This window comes from Notechis scutatus, chromosome 1, assembly GCF_049901735.1.
Source record: "Notechis scutatus isolate UNSWTSFEM ecotype Mainland chromosome 1, rNotScu1.2, whole genome shotgun sequence".
Taxonomy (NCBI): Eukaryota; Metazoa; Chordata; class Lepidosauria; order Squamata; family Elapidae; genus Notechis; species Notechis scutatus.
In genome coordinates, this window is record NC_142009.1 from 329,483,398 (window position 1) to 329,502,678 (window position 19,281).

The window sequence follows — 19,281 nt, forward strand, 5'->3', positions numbered from 1 at the left end:
GAAAACTAAGGGGAAGGAGGAAGGTCATCGCGGAGGAGGAGGAGGAGGGAGCTTCAGTTTGTGTGATTGGCTGCTGCTCTCGCCAATAGAGATAGAGAAAGCTGATGCGGGAGGGTGGGGAAAGAAGGCTCACAACAGTCCTGGAGGAAAGCGCTCAACCGGGATGGGCGGGATTTGGTGACGGGAGGCCACGCCTACAGGAAGATGGGAGGTGCGTAAAGTAGATGCATGGTATTTTGTCTAATTTCTTTTTCTTTATCACTCTAATTTAAATCTCTCTCTCTCTCTGTATACACATAAACACTGAGTGAATGAGTTAAGTATTGGGTTAATTTATGCATTGTTTAAGTTTTACTTGATATTATGCGTTGGTACTCATAACGAAAACACTTTAACATCAAAATATAGTGTGTGGCATGATAAATAATTTCACTAGCCGTTTTACAAAATACTGTAAATTCATATTTTGCCCAATAATTGAGTATCAGTAATAAAATTATTGGTATACATTTGTAATTAGATATGAAACCACATATATGCATCCCCAAACCCCAAAAACTTTAACCTTAGACTGTCTACTATTGACCTCACCCCTTTCCTAAGGGGTTTGTAGGGGGTGTGCATAAGCGCACCAACGTGCCTACTGTCCCTGTATTGTTTCTTTTTATTTTTCTTATATGTATCCATTTCATGTATTCATGACTATGTTATACTTAGACCTGTTATCTTATAATCGCTTGACAAAATAAATAAAATAAACATTTGTCATATGCAGCTTTCCCCTTGAATCTTGTGATATTATCACAAGGCCATTTATTGATTATATTTTTATCCTGCCTTTATTTTTAGTGAATACAAGATGGCATAAAAACTCCTGACTTCTTATTTCTCCACAACAACAATCTTGTGAGGTAGGTTGGTCTGAGAGAGAGAGAGAGAGAGAGAGACTAGCCCAAAGTCACTCTGCTGGCTTTTATGCTTAAGATTGAAGTAGAACTCACATAAATTGCTACACAAAATTGTGAGCAATGTTATGTATTTATGGATTTATTTCTTTATTGGATGTATTTATTTATTGATTTTATATTGCCACCTATTTGCTCATGGCAACTCAAGGTGTCTTATACAATGTAAAACCATATTTAAAATAAAAAACAATAAAAACTAACAAAAAGAATCAAATAAATTAATAAAGTACAATAGAACAAAATCTGGAAAAAATAAAAAATAAAAAAAATCACCCCTCCACCTCACACTCTCAGTGTTAATATATTCCTGTAAATGCTGGACTATCTGGCTGAATAAAAAAATGATGTCTTTGAATTGTTGTGGTGGACAAAATTGTTGAGAGTATCTTAGACCAGTAGTCATTCAATACAAGATAAAATAGCTGGAAGCATTAATATAAAACATCAATCTTAAATATTTTGGGTGCATAATGGGGAGGCATGAGTCATTTAGGGAACATCCTGATGTTTGGAAAAAAATCAGAGGCAATCCAGACACAATAATGAAGTGCAGAGGCACCACATTGGCAACATATTGTCAAGGCTGATGTTTTCCTTATAGTAACATGGGATGAAAACTGCACCAATGTGGAGCTATAGAAAATTGTATCAGAAATCGTTACGCAAATGTATAAGATTGGCATTTCTGTGATAACATCATCTTGTGTTTCACATTACCATTCTGGCTGGGTGTGGATGCTGATCCCTGAACCACAAGAATTAATAATTCATTATAGATGTAGAAAAACCAGGCTGGTGACTGGAAGCACTAAGAATAAAGCTATTATGGGCTGGGGCGAGAATCATTGAGGAAGACCCTGATGCTTGAAACAATTAAAGACAATTGAAAAGGAGGTAAACCATTGGCTTGTTACAATCACCAGTGACATAAGATATTGTGTAGGTGTTTACAGACACCTCCCTATAAGCAGGACTAAGAAATAATCCTGGAAAATTATTATCCATTAATTTACAGAAATAACTGAGCAATAAAGCATCCACATTTTGTCAAGCACACAAGTTTTGATCGTGTGACTATAGGGATGCTACAACAATTCCAAGTGCGAGGACCAATTGCAAGTCACTTTTTCTCAGCGCTGTCATAACTTCAAAAGGTCATTAAATGAATGATTATAAGTTGAAAACTATCTGTAGTAGTTACAGAGTATCATGCCCTTGCAACGTCTAGGTTAGACTACTGTAACAAGCTCTACATGGACTATCCCTGAAGACCATTTGGAAACTTCTGAGCTTGTCGATCAGAAAGGTTGGCAGTTTGAATCCCTGGCGCCGCGTAACGGAGTGAGCTCCCGTTACTTGTCCCAGCTTCTGCCAACCTAGCAGTTTGAAGCATGTAAAAATGGAAGTCGAAAAATAGAGACCACTTTGGTGGGAAGGTAACAGCATTCCGTGCTAGTCATGCCGGCCACATGACCATGGAGACGTCTTCGCACAATGCTGGCTCTTTGGCTTTGTAGCGGAGATGAGCACTGCCCCCTGGAGATGGAAACAACTAGCACGTATGTACAAGGGGAAGCTTTACCCTTACTAGTGCAGAATGCAGCTATTTGGGTAGCAAATGGTACCAGACACATGCACGTGTAACACCACTTCTGTATCAGCTGCATTAGTATGTTTCCAGGTGCAATTCAAGGTGCTATATATATGGCTTATGAGCCTATATGGCTTGGGACTGGGCTACCTGGGGGATCACCTTTGTCTAAGAATCTATATCCATCCAACCAGGTTAAGCAGAATGGACGTGCTGGAGATCCCGTTAGCCAAAAAATGTCTACTGGTAATGACCAGAAGACATGATTTTCCTGCAGTGGCCCCTGCTCTATGGAACAGCCTCCTTTCAGTGATTACAATCATCCCAACCCTGTTGGCCTTTTGTGAGGCCCTTAAAACGCTGCCTATCTTCCCATGTCTGGGGTGCTGAATGTGTTAAGGGCCCTATTTCTCGGCTTTATTGCTAACTGGCCCCCGCCCCATATTTGATCTGAATATTTTTGTCATTGACTGAGATGGGTGGCTATAGAAATTAAATAAATAAATAAATAAATAATTGTGTAACATGTTTTCCCATGTTTGAATGACCTTTGCTTTTACTTAAGGAACTCTGTTGTTTAGGATTACACAATCCATTGGACCTTCAACCGATGGATTCCCTGAATGCTACATTACATTAACCTAGCTCATTTTGTATGTTTAATGATTAAGGTGTTGGTTTATGATTGCAGAGACAGAGGCTTGGTCAGTTTCCCGGATGATTTTAGGACAGTCCCTGTCCTAAATGGCCAAAGGGCCAGGAGGATGTGATGATGGGGTTGCTGGTTTAACATCAAGGAAACCCGATTTCCAGCTCACCCTTAGCTATGGAATATCGCTGGATGATTTCGGATTAGTCACTCTCTCCATCCAAACTGTTTCACAATCCTTGTGCAGGAAGAATTGGAGCAGGGAGTACTGAGCATAGCTTTGCTTGGATAAATATATTATGTACCATAAATATATAATTATGTGTGTCATGCAACACCATCAAATTGAGTTGATTGAATAAATTATGTTTATACATGCTGTGCCCTGGGAATCACAAGTTGCTTTGACATGTGCCAAACATGGTTTCTTCAACCCTGGATTATTGAGAAAAGCACAATTTGGGATTTCCTAACATGCTAAACTGTAAATTTAACAGAAGAAAAACTTAATGAAGACATGAGCAAAACAGAAAATATGGAATTTTTTGAACCATTCACTCTCTCAGCCCCACTCAACTCAGAGGGTTGTTGTGGGGAAAATAGGAGGAGAAAGATGTGTTAGATATGTTTGCCACCTTGAGTTAGGATGGAAGAGTGGAGGAAAATGGAAACGGAAGTAAACCATAAGCACAGTCATAGTCATGTGATTTTTCTACTCAGTGACCAGTAATGACAAATAAATTCTTATGTCTTATGTCTTAAACTAATATTATTATCCTTGGGATGGTGATATTGTTTCATGGGTGGCATGTTTTCTTTCGAGAGTGATGCATCAGAATTTAATTTTAATGTATGCCATTATGTATACAGAAAATTAACAATAAAGGTTAATTCTATTCTATTCCCAAATCTCTCTTGCTAAGTGAGACATTTGTTAAGTGAGTTTTGCCCCAGTTTATGACCTTTCTTGCCACTGTTGTTAAGTGAATCACTGCAGTTGTTATAATAACACAGTTGTTAACTGAATCTGGCTTCCCCATTGACTTTGCTTGTCAGAAGGTTGCAAAAGGGAATCACATGACCCCAGGACACTGCAACCGTCATAAATATGAGTCAGCTGCCAAGCACCTGAATTTTAATGACCATGGGGATTCTGTTCTGTTCTGTTCTCAGGTGACATACTTGTGTCCTGTTTAGGTGCAACTGGAAAAGATATTGAAGAAACGTAAAGGCTTTCCATCTCTGCTGGCTTTGCGGGTTTCTACGGTGACTCCACCAGGTATGGATTCTTGGCTAGTGAATCAATCTAGAACCTGTCTGTGACACCAGTCTAGAACTTTGTCTCACTCTTCAGTTGGGAGCCCAGCCTAAGTCAACAGTAGGTGGTGGCTTGGCTTTGATGGGCCAGAATCTAACAGTGGGGATCCCATGGAAAGGGGTGAACAAGCAAACTAATCCCGCCACAAAAGACAAGAGAAGTAGTCATATCATTTCAAAAACGATAGGAAAAAATCCAGGGATTGTGTAGAAAATTATGGCTGGGAAATTGGTAAGGAAATATCTTTGTGCATAACGTAATTGAAATCTGTTTATTTTATTTTCTTTCTTCTCAAAGGCCCACCTCTTTTGTTTGGCCTTGGTCCCAAGCCCAGCTGAAGCCAGACTAGATTTGTAGACCTTTTCTTCTCGGCCATCTTCCATCTTGTGGATTTAACAGTGTCATTGTCTAGTAGTTGCTACCTTCCTTAAATTTAATGGAAAGTGAGTGGATATCCTGAAACTTCAGGATTCCAATTCAGGACCGGAAGGCTTGAGAATAATTTTTTTTCCTCTGAAAAAAGAAAAGCATTTGAGTTCCACCTTAAAAATGGAGCATGGGAAGCCACAATTGAGCTCAAAAGCGAGTTTTGCCCCATATTAACTAACCATTTTCTTGCCACAGTTGTTAAGTGAATCGCTGCAGTTGTTAAGTTAGTAACATGGTCGTTAAGTGAATCTGGCTTCCCCCGTTGACTTTGCTCGTCAGAAGGTCACAAAAGGGTATCACATGACCCCCAAGACATGTTATAAATATGAGTCAGTTCCCAAAAGTGTCTGAATTTTGATCACGTGACCATGGGGCTGCTGCAATGGTCGTTAAGTGTGAAAAATGGACATAAGTCACTTTTTTCAGTGACTTACGTAACTTTGATCCGTCACTAAATGAACTGTTGTAAGTCAAGGACTTCCTTTAAGGAATGTCTTTTAATGTCTGAAGCAGATCAAGTAAAAACTCTGCTTCCGCGTAAGATTAATGTGCTGAGGAACTAACAAATCCCATTTTCAGTTTTGTCCCAAATGCCCAATGGGCTCTCAAATTTGCCTGATCATGGATCCCTAACAACGGTAGAATCAGATTCCAATGGTCCTTCAGAAATGCCATGAAAACAGCACAACAAATAGAGATGAAACCAGAACTATTTCTATTAGGGATAATATCGGGGAAACGTAGTAAAAGATTCACATATTTAATTGTACATATAATAAGAGCAGCCAGAATCATATATGCGTACTGGAAAAATGAAAGTACACCCGCAGATGAGAAAGTAATTTTAAAAATATTAGAATGTGCCGAACAGATTAACAATGAAACTCAAGGACAAAGAGGAAACAGATTACTATTCAACGTGGGATCTGTTATATAATTGGTTAAATAACAGGTGTAGCGATGAATATTTAACAATGAAAGAAAATAAATAAAACCAAAATAAATACAGATATATTGAAATATGTAAGAATAAACACTGTAAACAATACTACTATTGGATTGTATATGAATATAGTTTAAAATATACAGAATGATAAATGCAATAGTATACTATGGTATAAACAAGAAAGTAATAGTTATAATCATGATGTATAATACTATGTAGGTAAAAGAGACTACATTGTATGATAGTTATAACTAGGATGTATACTCGTGTTGGCGAATCTATGCCACGCATGCCGGAAGTGCCAGTTGCCCGAAAGAGCTCCACTGCGCATGCGCGTGCAAGCCGTCGACTGACAGCTGATTGTCGGGTATCTGGCACGCATGTGCAGGGGGCGGAGGGGTGTGTGCGGGAGATGCGTGCGCATGTGCAGGGAAGCACTGTGTGTGAGGGGACTGCATGCATGTGCAGACGTGATGCGCTCAAGGGGGAAACATGCGTGCATGCGCAGATGTGGAGCACGCGAGGAGGGAGTAGCGCGCATGCGCAAATGTAGGATGCACAAGGAGGGAGTCACGCTCATGCGCAAAGACGCACGGCACACAAGGGGGGAATCGCATGCATAGGCACGTGGCGTGCAAGGAGGGTTGTGCGCGCATGCGCAGGGGGCGTGGGGGGCGTGTGCATTGCCTTCTGGGTGCTGGCATACGAGCGCGCGCAATTATTGGCACGGGAGCCAAAAAAGGTTAACCACCACTGATGAATACTATGAGGTAAAAAAAGGGGGGATTTGATATAACCAGTTCACGGACATTGTAAAATTGGAACTCTGATGAAAAATAATGGAAAATGTAATAAAAAAATTTAAAAAAAAAAAAATCCCATGAGGATAATCTTTAGGATGCTGCTGACGTGGCCTTTTCCTCTGTATCTTCGCACAGTTTCCTGAAACGTATATCGGAGATTCTGAGGAAGCATGTAGAAAAAATCCATCCGGAAAGAAGCATTATGTCCCCCAAAGAGACATCAAGTCTGCAAGCCTCTTCAGCTTTGACAACATCTCTCATGACAGTGAAAATTTGGTGGATTCTGGAGAACTCAAGGAGGTACAGCAGAGCACAAGGATCAGAGAGGGATGGGGCTGCTCAGACAGCCACGTTGAGGGGAATGCTGGTAGTCCTCGACTTACGGCGGTTCGTTGAGCGACTGTTCAAAGTTACAACGGCACTGAAAAAAAAAGGACCGTTTTTCACACGTAAGGCCATGGCCGCATCTCCACCGTCATGTAATCGAAATTTGGACGCTTGGCAACTGGTTCATATTTATGACGGTTTTGCAGTGTCCTGGAGTCATCTTTGGCCACCTTCTGATAAACAAAGTCAGTGGGGAAGGCAGACTCACTTCTACAACCCTGTTCCTAACTTAACAACTGCCATGATTTATTTAACGAATCTGTCAAGAAAAGGGGGCAAAATTTACTCAAGAAATGTCTCACTTGGCAACAGGAATTTGGGGCTCAGTTGTGGTTGTAAGTCGAGGACCACCTGTAGTGATAATTGACGATTAAACACGTATGCCGCCTGACACCCAAGCGGATAGGCAGCTCACAACAATCGTATAAATTACAATAAAACAAATAGAAGATGGCAGGGATGGGAAGACCAAGTGGGAATGAAGCAAGAGATAGCAATAGCACTTAGACTTATATACTGCTTTACAGTGCTTTACAGCCCTCCCTAAGCGGTTTACAGAGTCAGCCTATCGCCCCTAACAATCTGGGTCCTCATTTTACCCACCTTGGAAGGATGGAAGGCTGAGTCAACCTTGAGCCTGGTGGGATTCGATCTGCCAAATTGCAGGCAGTGGGTGGGCTGCTGGGGGTTCGCAGGGGTTTGGGAGAGCCCTTAGCTAAGATTCTGTGCAGTTTGGAGAACCCCTAAATCCCACTCCTGGCTGGCCCTGCCCACCCCACCCCGCCCCTCCCAAGAATCCCCACGTGGCCCGTTTTGGATGCAGGTAAGTGCAGAGCGCATGTGGAGGTTTGGGGAGGGCAAAAAACGGGCCTCCCGGAAGTTCCGGAAGGCCGGAAATGGGCCCGTTTCCAGCTTCCAGAGAGCCTCCATAGCCCAGGCAGGTCGTTTTTGCCCTCCCGGAGGCTCGAGGAAAGCCTCTGGAGCCCGGGGGGGAGGCAAAAACAACACACACACCCCGCCATGGTGCAGGAGGCCGACTAGGCTACACCCACCATGGTCACGCCCACCCAAGCAACCAAGCAGAGAACCCTTTGCTAAAATTTTTGAAGCTCACCCCTGGTCATAAGTCATTTTTTTTTCAATCCTGTTGTAACTTTGATCATTAAACAAACTGTTGTAAGTCGAGGATTACCTGCATCTTGTAGGATGAAGCCAAAGATCTACGGTCATGTCAGATCTCTCTAATTTCTATGCAAGGGTATTTTCTAGGATTCAATAAACACCCTAAGACAAAAGGTTGGTTGCTCATTGTAAGCCACGAACAATAAATGAACAAATAGATTAGCTTGTTCTGTGGAATCAGTATTGAAGAACTCCAGTGCAATAGATCTGCTGCTAGGGGGAAAAGTCCAGCTGCATGCTGAACTCTGCATTAAGCCCTGACTAAGGATAACCACGTATCTCAAGGACTGCATGTGATAATCACAGTATAAAACGTGGATTTCCTCAGGCTTGGATCCTTCTATCTGGCGCAGTCATTTCCACTATCAATTCTCTATCGGTATAATTGGAGTGTTTGTCAAACTTAAGTCACAGTTTGTTGGCAAGCCCATCATTAGTTAATCGTAGCCATATTTTGTTGGCTTGGAAAGTATAGCCATTAATCAGAACTGAGCAGTCAATCAAATCCAGGAGTTCTGAACCTCTTGTGCTGGATGTGCTGGAGGAGTGGGGAAGACAGAGACATCTGACTATCAAAATAGTCGACACACAAATACACAACCAAAGCCACAATTGATGGAGGCCTTTTCAATTCTTTTTATTATCATTCTTGTAAATTTTTCTAATTGGGTTTAACATCACTACGGAGGCTTTATTTTTTGTTTATATCGTCCTGCAGAGTGAGCTACTGAGAACGATGGGATTGTGGCAGGGGCAGAAATGGAATACAGATAATTCATTTAGTGACGGTTCAAAGTTACAATGGCACTGAAAAAAGTGACCTATGACCATTTTTCATACTTATGACCATTGCACCATCCCTATGGTCGCCTGATCAAAATTTGGATGCTTGACAACTGGCATGATGGTTGAAATGTTCCGGGATCATGCGATCACCCTTGGCAATCTTCTGACAAGCAAAGTCAACGGGGAAGCCAGATTCACACGACAACCGTGTTACTAACTTAACAGCTGCCATTATTCACTTAACCAATGTGGCAAGAAAGGTCGTAAAATGGAACAAAGCTCACTTAGTAACTATCTCACTTAGCAACAGAAATTTTGGACTCAATTGTAGTTGAGGACCACCTGTACATATACATACATACATACATACATAACATACATACTGTACTTACCTCAAGAAAAATTATTTATAATTCCACACAACCATAACATTATGGATATTGAGGCTGGGAGGAAATGATTCTGTATTATAAAACAGCCTTCCAGAGAGTCTTGATTAATCCTGACATCAATGTTCTCCTGGATCAATTATATATACATGTACAGTATACGTGTGTGATTGTGTGTGTGTATAGTTATCCATAGATTGGAAAATCCCAGTATTTTAGCGTCTGCTTTCCTGTACTGCTTTCCTGTTTTGTGTTGTGTTCTTTCTTTTTTAAATTTTTTTTTCTCTATCATTGTCTTTTCCCCCCCTCTCTTTTTTATTATTTTTATTCCTTCTATTTCTACCAGCAATTGACTTCTGAAGGAATTCCCCACAGTGAAGAGGTGTATGTTGGCAAAGACAAAGAGACAGAGCAAGTGCCCAGTAGTTATCAGAAGGAAGAACAGGAAGGAAATCAAGAGCAACAGAAATCACAATATACCAATTTGCTTGATTTTAGATGGGTAGGTGACAGCTCTTTCTTGAGGGGGTGGGGTGCTTAAGTGTCCAGCAGAAGCTATGACGACACAGACATCATAAATCATAATACCATCGTGCAAAGTACCCTCCGGTACCGGTCCGTGGAACATTTTCTACCGGGCCGCCGGTTTGCTGGGCGCCGCCATCTTGTTTTGATGAGAAAGTGCTTCCGGTGAGCTTTTCCGGTTGGAAAGCGGCGTTTGGGTCCTGAAGGAATCCTCGCGCCTTAGTTTCATCGAGGGGGCGGCTTGAACAAAACTAAGGCGCGAGGATTCTTTCAGCACCCAAGGCAAGGCGAGCCGAGCGACCGTCCCGAAGCCGTCCCGAAGCCCATCGACAACGGTACAAAGGAGGAGTTGAAGGTGGCGGGGAGAAGCGGGGGACGGCTGGCTGGCCGGTTGCTCGGCTCGCCTTGCCATGCGTGCTGATGCCAGTACCGGGCCGCGGATCATTTTGTGATGCCGGTACCGGGCCGTGGCACAAAAAAGGTTGGGGGCCACTGATGTAAACAATGTTGTCATCATATGCATGATGTCACTTGACCCTTGAGAATGTCTAGAGTGGTAGGAGTCAAAAAAAGTCAAGATTGAGACCGTGATGGCACAGGGTCTCATCCTGTTTTTACATGCACATCTAAGTTAAATCCAAACAAGCTATGTTATACTGTAGTTTAACGTAAAAAAAAACCCCAACAATCTAGTTATTTTATGATTAGGTTCCACAGGTCAATTAAGCATTGAATGAAGATTCCATATTTGGGACACTCTTCAGAAGTATGAGGCTTGGACAGCTTTAGAAAGAGTTTAAAAACATGGCTTTCTTATTTTACCAAGAGCTACTAGTCATGACAGCTAAGGGTGTCTTCCAAGGTCAAAAGATGCTATCTTAGGTCTAATTAGAACTGCTTCATTCAAGCTTGGTTTTGAGGCTTCCCTTTGATCAACTGATTACCTATTATCGGAATCAAATGAAAGCAAATGCTAACATGGACTTTTCCATCAGATAAAGCATGTCCGGAGGTTATCTTGTGAGAACAAAAGTAGAGTGTTGTGTGTGAGAACAGTCTCTTGAAATTAGTAAATGCTGAGAGTCATAGAACACAGGAAAGAGATAGCTATTTTTGCCTGCCTAGCTGAGCTCAGAAGCATCAGAAGCTCAGGGTGGAAGTGAGAAAATAGAGTAGGTGGATCTTTGACCTGATTTGGTGGGGTTGTTCCCAAGGTTAGGATCATAAGACCTCTTGGTGGTATCTTAACCACTTCTGCTCCTGAATGTTCTCCACACAGATAGTTCTCGACTTACGACCCTGACTGAGCCCAGAATTTATGTTGCTAAGTGAGAAATGTGTTAAGTGAGTTTTGCCCCATTTGACGACTTCCCTTGCCACCTTTGTTAAGTGAATCACTGCAGTTGCTATATTAGTAACACGGCGGTTAAGTGAATCTGGATTCCCCGTTGAGTCGCAAGAGGGGATCACACGACCCTGGGACACTGCAACCGTCACAAAGACAAGTCAGTTGTCAGGCATCCAGATGTAAATCATGTGACCATGGGGAGGCTAGAATGGTCCTAAGTGTGAAAAACGGTCATAAGTCCCTTTTTTTCCAGTGCCGTTGTAACTTTGAACGGTCACTAAATGAACTGTTGTAAGTGGAGGTCCACCTGTGTAGTATTTATATATTAAAAAAAAAGTATTGTCCGTCCTGCAGCTTCAGGAGAAGGAGGAGGAAGAGGCAGCTCACCAGGATGACTCTAGTAGCGTGCTGGAGGATCTTAGCAGCCAAGGGTTATCTGCGAAACATTCAGCATGTGATGTTCAGGAAGGGCTTTGGCCTCCACCTGGGGACAACACTGAAGAACATCTGGAGACCAGAGTGAATGAGGTGAGAAATGTATCCCTGTGGACCTCTCAGCTACAAGATGTAGCAATGCAGAGGTGGTATTCAGCAGGTTCTGACCAATTCTGGAGAACCGGTCGCGGAAATTTTGAGTAGTTCGGAGAACCGGCAAATCCCACCTCCGACTGCCCCCCCCCCCCGCCCCCATCTATTCTCCCAATGAGTCCCAGCTGATTGGCTGGGTCTTCTTTGGTTGCTCTGCACAGGAGAACGGAGCTGGAAAGCAGGTTAGTGGGGAGGGGAGGGAATGGGGATTTTACAGTATATCCTTCCCCTGCCACACCCACCAAGGCATGCCCATAGAACTGGTAGTAAAAAAATTTGAATCCCACCACTATTGCAGACTGCCTGAATCCTGAATGGAAAGACAAATACAGGTAGAAAGGTGGAAAGCAGGTTAGTGGGGAGGGGAGGGAGTGGGGATTTTACAGTAACCTTCCCTCGGAGCGGGGTGGGATTGGAGATTTTACAATATCCTTCTCCTGCCACACCCACCAAGCCAAGCCACACCCACAGAACCAGTTGTAAAAAATTTAGAATCCCACCACTGTATCCATGGTTACTAATATGAACACACGAGGAAACATGGCTGGCTGGGGATTTCTGGGAGCTGAAGATCACAGGTCTTAAAAGTTGCCAAGGTTGGACATCCCTGATCCAGGCATTATGTACAAGTGTTGCACATAATAGGAGGGATCAAGTTCCCACTAAAACAGAATCCCCTAACCCAGGGGTGGGTTTCTACCGGTTCTGTCCACCTCTGTAGAACCGGTAGCTCTGAAGAGCAGCAGACATAGAACCGGTTCTATGTCTGCTGATGTGTTTGCTCACCCACCCACCCGGACTCTTACCTGACCTTTATTTCCTGATTTTTCAACTTCAGCTGCCGAACGAGGCACAGCTGCAGTTAAAAAAGCATGAAAAGAGGGCTGTTTCTAAGGCTGCGTCTCTGCATGCAGCATGCTGATGGCGATTTACAGGCGCGTGGCTCACAGCATGCAGGGAAGCTCATAAATCCCGAACCGGTACTTAACCCTGTTGTATCCCACCCCTGCCCTAACCTTTCTTATGGAAAGAGGGGGGGGGAGGTGATGGTTGCAGGTGAGCAGCCAGCAAGCGCATGCCTGCCCTCCACTCACACAAATGGAGCACCTGTGCACATGCTTGCTTGCTGCTTGCACAAGTGGTGATGCCCGTGTGGGTTTGCCTGTTGCCACGACTCGGTTGCAAACACCCAGAGCAGTGTTGTAAGTTTTGGCACTGAGTGCCCAAAGTGTACATGCATATGCATGCACATACCCCAAATGCAACACATACACACCTGTGCATGCACCCCACCATGCATGCGCCCACATTTACACATGCGCTGCTAGTGCGCGCCTCTTGCGCATGCCCCCTGTGTATGCACGGCAGAGACCTGAAGACCAGATGGCTGGCAGGAGGGACGCATGCATTAGTGGCGGAGCAGAGCTGGGAGAACAGTGCCTGGGCCCACAGAGAGGGCTCTGCATGCCACCTGTGGCACGTGTGCCATAGGTTCGCCACCACTGCAAGAAAAAGGTGAAATCCATGGCCAGGGGTAGTCTTCAACTTACGACCGACATTTGAGTCCAGAATTTCTGTTGTGACATTTGTTAAACGAGCTTTGCCCGATTTTACAATCGTCCTTGCCATAGTTGTTAAGTGAATCGCCACGGTTGACGAATTCGTAACCCGGTTGTTAAATGAATCTGGCTGGGGAATTCTGGGAGTTGAAGTCCACTAGGCTTAAAGTTGCCGAAGTTGGAGACCCCTGTCCTAGGGTGCTCTGTGCAGTCTCAAAAGGTGGCCCACTTAGAATTGTGAAAGACGCCACACCCATCCCGCCATCCATTCTGCAGTTTTGTCTCAAAATTGGCTTACTTTCAAGACAGGAGAAATGGTGCAGGTAGACCTCAAGTTGCAACTGTTCCTTTAGTGACCATTCAAAGTTACAATGGCACTGTAAAACGTTACTTACAACCTCGATCCTGTTCAGACATGTAGACCTATTCAAATCAAAGGACAAATAATGATTAAATTAGATTAGATTAGATTAACAGAGTTGGAAGGGGCCTTGTAGGCAGGGGTGAGATTCAAAAATACAAGAAACCGTTTCGCTGCCTGGTTGCTGGGTGGGCGTGGCCATGGTGGGCGGGGCCTACCGGAACTTCCGGGAGGTCTGTTTTTTGCCCTCCAAAGGGTCCAGAGGCTTCCCCTGGGCCTCTGGGAGGGCGAAAACTGCTTCCCTCAGGCTCTGGAGGCTCAGGCCTGTTTCTGGACTTCCAGTACTTCTGGGAGGGCCGTTTTTCGCCTTCCCAAGGGTCCAAGGGCCTCTGGGAGGGCAAAAACCTGGGCTCCAGAGGCCCTCCAGAAGCCGGAAACAGACCCATTTCTGGACTTCCAGAAGGCCTTTTTCCCCCCCCCCAGATCCTCTGCGCGGACCCTGCACTTATCTGCATGGAAAATGGGCCGCGTGGAGACTCATGGGAGGGGTGGGATGGGAGGGGCCAGCCGGTTGGTTGAAATACTGGTTCGGTGAACCAGGTGAAAACTTAACATCCGGTTCACCCGAACCAGTCTGAACTGGTAGAATCCCACCCCTGCTTGTAGGTCATCCAGTCCAACCCTCCACCCAAGCAGGAGACCCTACACCATTTCTGACAAATGGCCGTCCAATCTCTTCTTGAAAGCCTCCAGTGATGAAGCTCCCACAACTTCCTATGTCGACAATTTCGTAACCACTTCCAATTCAGTTGACCTGCCCAAAGCCAGACGACGTTATAATGGCCTGATTCGAATCATATGTATTTGAAACGAAGTGTCTTTCTTTCAGGTATCTTTGATAGATAGTTTTGAATCTGATGGGAAACTCCTGACAAACTCCAATCTTTCGAAGTCCAGCTGCCTGGACAGCAGTTCCGTGGACCATGAGGGCTACTACCTGTGTGATGAGGAAGCCCTGTTAAAGGAATCCAGTGCTTCCACTGGCTATTATCCCTGCTATCGAACGTACGTGGAGTTCCCCCGGTACCAGCCTTCCAACACGAGTGACCCCCGGGAGGAAAAAGGAAGTCCCTGCGATGCCAGTGTCCAGTGCGATGGCTATCTGGAGGAAGAAGCTATCGGCAAAGAGAAAAGAGAAGTGGAAGTTAATAATAATTTTAAGGTATCGGTGGCTGCCCAGGATTCTCCCCGTGGTCAACCAACTGCGGGCTCCCGGCCTGGATCTGGTGGGAGAAAGCTGGAAGGGCCTGGAGGGAGGCGTTTGAGGCCATCCGGCACTGACCAAGAGTCAGGTAGCGCTCGGAAGGAACCAGAGGCAACTCTGAAGCCCCGCACCCCAGGGAGCTCCCCATACAAGTCGAGTGCAAGGCTCAAAACCTCCAAAGAGCCACCAGCCCCAGTACCACGGAACAACCTCCTGCTGCCCACAGCCAACCTCGGCAGGAAGTCTCCCCAGAAACAGAAGCACAGAAGCAGCCAAGCAGATGAGAAGGAGCAGGCCACCGTGATGGAACTAAAGCCGCTGCTCCAGGACCAGCGCTCACTGCCCCCGAGTCCGGAGGCCAAGGCAGGATCTCCAGGGATCCACTGCTATCGCTCAGAGCAAGCAGGGGAGAATAGCCAGGTCTGTATCAACCCCAAGAAGCCCGACGTAGAGATTCTGGAAGGGATCTAATAGTGTTAGTATATGCTTGGCATTTGACAGATTAACAGAGTTGGAAGGGACCATGTAGGTCATCTAGTCCAACACCCCCTCCCCAAAGCAGGAGACCCTACACCATTTTTGACAGGTGGAAGTCCAATCTCTTCTGGAAGGCTTCCAGTGATGAAGCTCCCACAACTTCCGAAGGCAAGCTTGGTTGTTCCATGGGTTGATTGTTCTCACTGTCAGAAAATGTATCCTTATTTCCAGGTTTAATCTCTCTTTGTTCAGTTTCCATCCATTATTCCTTGTCTGGCCTTGGAAAATAGCTTGACCCCTTCCTCTCAGTGGCAGACCGTCAAATATTGGAAGACTGCTATCCTGTCTCCCCTGGTCCTTCTCTTCACTAGACTAGCCAAGCCCAGTTCCTGTAACCGTTCTTCATATGTCATAGTCTCTAGTCCCCTCATCATCCTGGCTGCTCTTCTCTGCACTTTTTCTAGAGTCTCAACATCTTTTTTATAGTGTGGTGACCAAAACTGAATCCAGGTGTGGTCTTACTAAGGCTTTATAGAGTGGTATTAGTACCTCAATTGATTTGTTTTAGAAACTCATGCAGGTAGTCCTTGACTTACAATTAGTCCCTTGGGAACCATTTGAAGTTATGGCAAACTTCCTCAGGTCTAATTATGACCCGGATCTGAAATTCTGATGGCCAGGCACTTCCTGCAGTCATGTAATTGCACTTTGGATGCTTGGCAACTGGCCCTCATTAAAGCGGACTGCAGTATCCCTCAGGAACGTGAGTACAATTTAGCAATAGTACTTAGACTTATATACCACTTCACAGTGCTTTTATATCCCTCTCTAAGCGGTTTACAGAGTCAGCATATTGCCCCAACAATTTTACCCACCTCAGAAGGATTGAAGGCTGAGTCAACCTTGAGCCAGTGAGATTCGAACTGCCAAATTGCAGGCAGCCAAAGTAGCCTGCAGTATCGCCCTCTAACCACTGCGCCACCATGGCTCAGTTTACAATGTTGTCTGCAGGAAACCAGCGTTTTATTCTGGTTTCCAGCAAAAATTGTGGACAACGGATTTGTATAACAACCATGGCATTCACTTTACAATTGCCATGTTCACTTAATGACCGCTGCAAAAAAAAAAAAAGGATTGTGAAATCAGGTGTGCTCACGTGGTGATCTGCTTAACAACCAGCACAATTTAAGGCCCATAATTCCAGGCTTCTTCTTGTGGGGAAAATCTGTCTTCCATCACAACTCTTTTTATACCACCAAGCTCAAAAAAACCTCCTGAGCCATGTTTCTTTCTAAAGACAGTAACTTTGGGAACAAATTCTTTCTGAAAAATTATGTTTACCAAGTTCTTCTCCAAACATGGGTGAGTTATGTTTTGATAGGTGTGATCCACACAGTGATTTCAGGCAAAGGTCAAAAGGCAAAAGGAGACACGATGAAGCAATAATGCAAAACTGGCAAAGGTCAGGATTGCTCATGTTTTGCTGGAGGGTTTAGGAGTAACATTAAGTCTGCCTTAACCATTGTTTTCATTCATACCTTGCCTCAAAATACTTGCTGCAATGTTCAGCTGTCCGAGAATAGCATACAGCTCTTAATTTGCTAAACCATTTCCATTTGTAACAACACTCTTGTTGGAGAAGAAAATGCCATAGGAAGCACTAAACATGAAATATTACAGAATAATAATATTGCAACATGTTAGGAGCTGAGCACTGTGCCAGCAAGTGATGTGAACCAGCCCATCAGGTTAAACCATGATAAGGTTTATTTGGGTGCGGGATAGAGCATGTTATGTTAACACTGCAAGTATATTTTTTCAAATTTAGTTTTGAATCTAGTATAGTATTTCTCATTGTTGGGAACTCCCAGAATTCCCAAGCCATCAGGGCTGACTGGATCAGTTGAGAAACTTTCTACTGCTGTTTCTAGACCCAGAGCGTCCAATTAATAATAATGACGTTATCCATTCGGTCGTGTTCAACTCTAGAAAGGAATGATGAAGCTAGTTGGATGTACTTCTAGATCCAGAACATCCAACTAGCTTCACAGTTCCTTCAAGGAGTTGCCCTTTTCCAGAATTCCTTGAGCAGAAAGTTGGAAGGAGGTTTCAGTGGAGAGATAGCAAGATAGTCTTTGGATTTGAAGCAAAAACAAAAAACACTGCCGTGTAGTTCATCCATGAACACAGAAGTAGCTGTGGAAGTGCAGAGTCTTAACACTGGAAGGCCATTGTTAAAATAGCAGTGACTGTCGTTCTGTGATGCCACTCATAATTTTCCATCAGTTTTTGGTGGCATCTGTCTTCAAAGTTGATGTAGGCTTCCTAACATACTGTAGGCCTCACCAGTGGGGTCTGTCAGTGGACGAAGCTTCTAGTTTCCCTGCCTGGGTAACATAGTAATGTAGTTTCCTCCAAAGCAGTGGTAGGATTCAAATTTTTTTACTACCGTTTCTGTGGGTGTGGCTTGGTGGGCATGTCAGGGGAAGGATATACTGTAAAATCCCCATTCCCTCCCCACCCCACTAACCTGCTTTCCAGCTCTGTTCTCCTATGCAGGGCAACCACAGAAGACCCAGCCAATCAGCTGGGACTCAGGAGGCAGAGAATAGATGGGGGCGGGGCCAGTCAGAGGTGGGATTGGCCAGTTCTCCAATCTACTCAAAATTTCCACTACCGGTTCTCCAGAACCGTTCAGAGCCTGCTGAATATCACCTCTGATCTTGAGGTCTTTTTCTTGTGTCCACCACAAGAACAATGGGTGAGGCAGCCATCCATTCTGATGATGTGTCCCGCCCATTTAATCTGGGCCCAATGCTGGCGGACACCACACAGTCCAGGTTGGCGACACGGCCTTGCCAAGAAATGCCAAAGGTGGAGCAGAAGACAGATTTGTTGATGTTGAAAAGTGGCTTTTTCACTGTCTCGCAGGTCCGACCGACAAAAGAAAAAAAAATCCCCAGCCCTCAGCAGATGCCTTCTGCTGTGGCCTCCACCCTAGCAGCTGAGCTTCCCCCCAGTTCTGCAAAGCCCCACGCTGCCTCCTCCCGTCTCAGCTTCCACACCATCGTCTCCTGGGTCTGGAAGATCTTCAAGAAACCACCCTCGGCGCAGCCGCGGCCTAGTACCAGCGGTGAAACGGAAATAGGAGGCAGCAGGGAGTCGCTAGCCTCTCGGCTAAGACTGTGGCTCACTCAACGCAGCAGCCGCATTCACCCCAGGCCGCCGTGATATTGGTCACCCATCTCTGGGGAAGAGTCAGCAGACAGCTCCTTGGGGAACGTGAAATATTTTTCAGAAACTGATGGTTTCCATTAAAACTTCTGCTTTCCTCTTTTGTGCCAGAAAGAGAGAGGGAGAGTGGAAAAAAAAGAAAGAGTGGAATATATTGGCTGTCACTGTGAAGGCACTGAAGGTTGGGTGTTGGGTGGGGCAAACTGGCTACTTAATTGTTATGCTGCCCTAGAAGTCAAATAGGCTATATAGCAATCTCAAAGGTGCTTTTTTAAAAGGCAAGTGAATTTTTTTTTTCAAGATGCTTCATCGGAAGCTCATTTAGAGCTTCCTCAAGGAAGAAAAATAGTCCAGTTGCCTTTTGAAAAAGCACCTTTGAGACAACTACAGTCTGGATCAGGGGTCGCCAACCTTTTGGACCTCAGGAGCCACCGAAGTCATAATTTTAAATCCCGTGAGCCAGAGACCCTGGGAAAA

The 19,281-nt window shown here is 44.6% G+C and overlaps 1 protein-coding gene across 1 annotated transcript; it reads left to right on the plus strand.

Annotated features, from left to right (window-relative positions):
* The first annotated feature begins 117 nt into the window (after window positions 1-117).
* On the plus strand, window positions 118-18,912 carry LOC113422314 (uncharacterized). The gene is made up of 8 exons (XM_087951744.1): window positions 118-211; window positions 850-911; window positions 4,406-4,487; window positions 6,840-7,071; window positions 9,795-9,950; window positions 11,676-11,849; window positions 14,719-15,513; window positions 18,502-18,912. Exons 4-8 carry the CDS (start codon window positions 6,907-6,909, stop codon window positions 18,799-18,801), a joined length of 1,590 nt encoding a protein of 529 aa, XP_087807870.1. The 5' UTR covers window positions 118-211; window positions 850-911; window positions 4,406-4,487; window positions 6,840-6,906; the 3' UTR covers window positions 18,802-18,912.
* The last annotated feature ends 369 nt before the right edge of the window (window positions 18,913-19,281 follow it).

Bases quoted from the DNA above. Each gene is read 5' to 3' on its own strand.
- LOC113422314 (XM_087951744.1), top strand. From the start codon at position 6,907: ATGTCCCCCAAAGAGACATCAAGTCTGCAAGCCTCTTCAGCTTTGACA. The intron at 7,072-9,794 runs GTAGTCCTCGAC...TATTTCTACCAG, and splicing joins CCACGTTGAGGGGAATGCTG to CAATTGACTTCTGAAGGAAT. The intron at 11,850-14,718 runs GTGAGAAATGTA...TCTTTCTTTCAG, and splicing joins TGGAGACCAGAGTGAATGAG to GTATCTTTGATAGATAGTTT.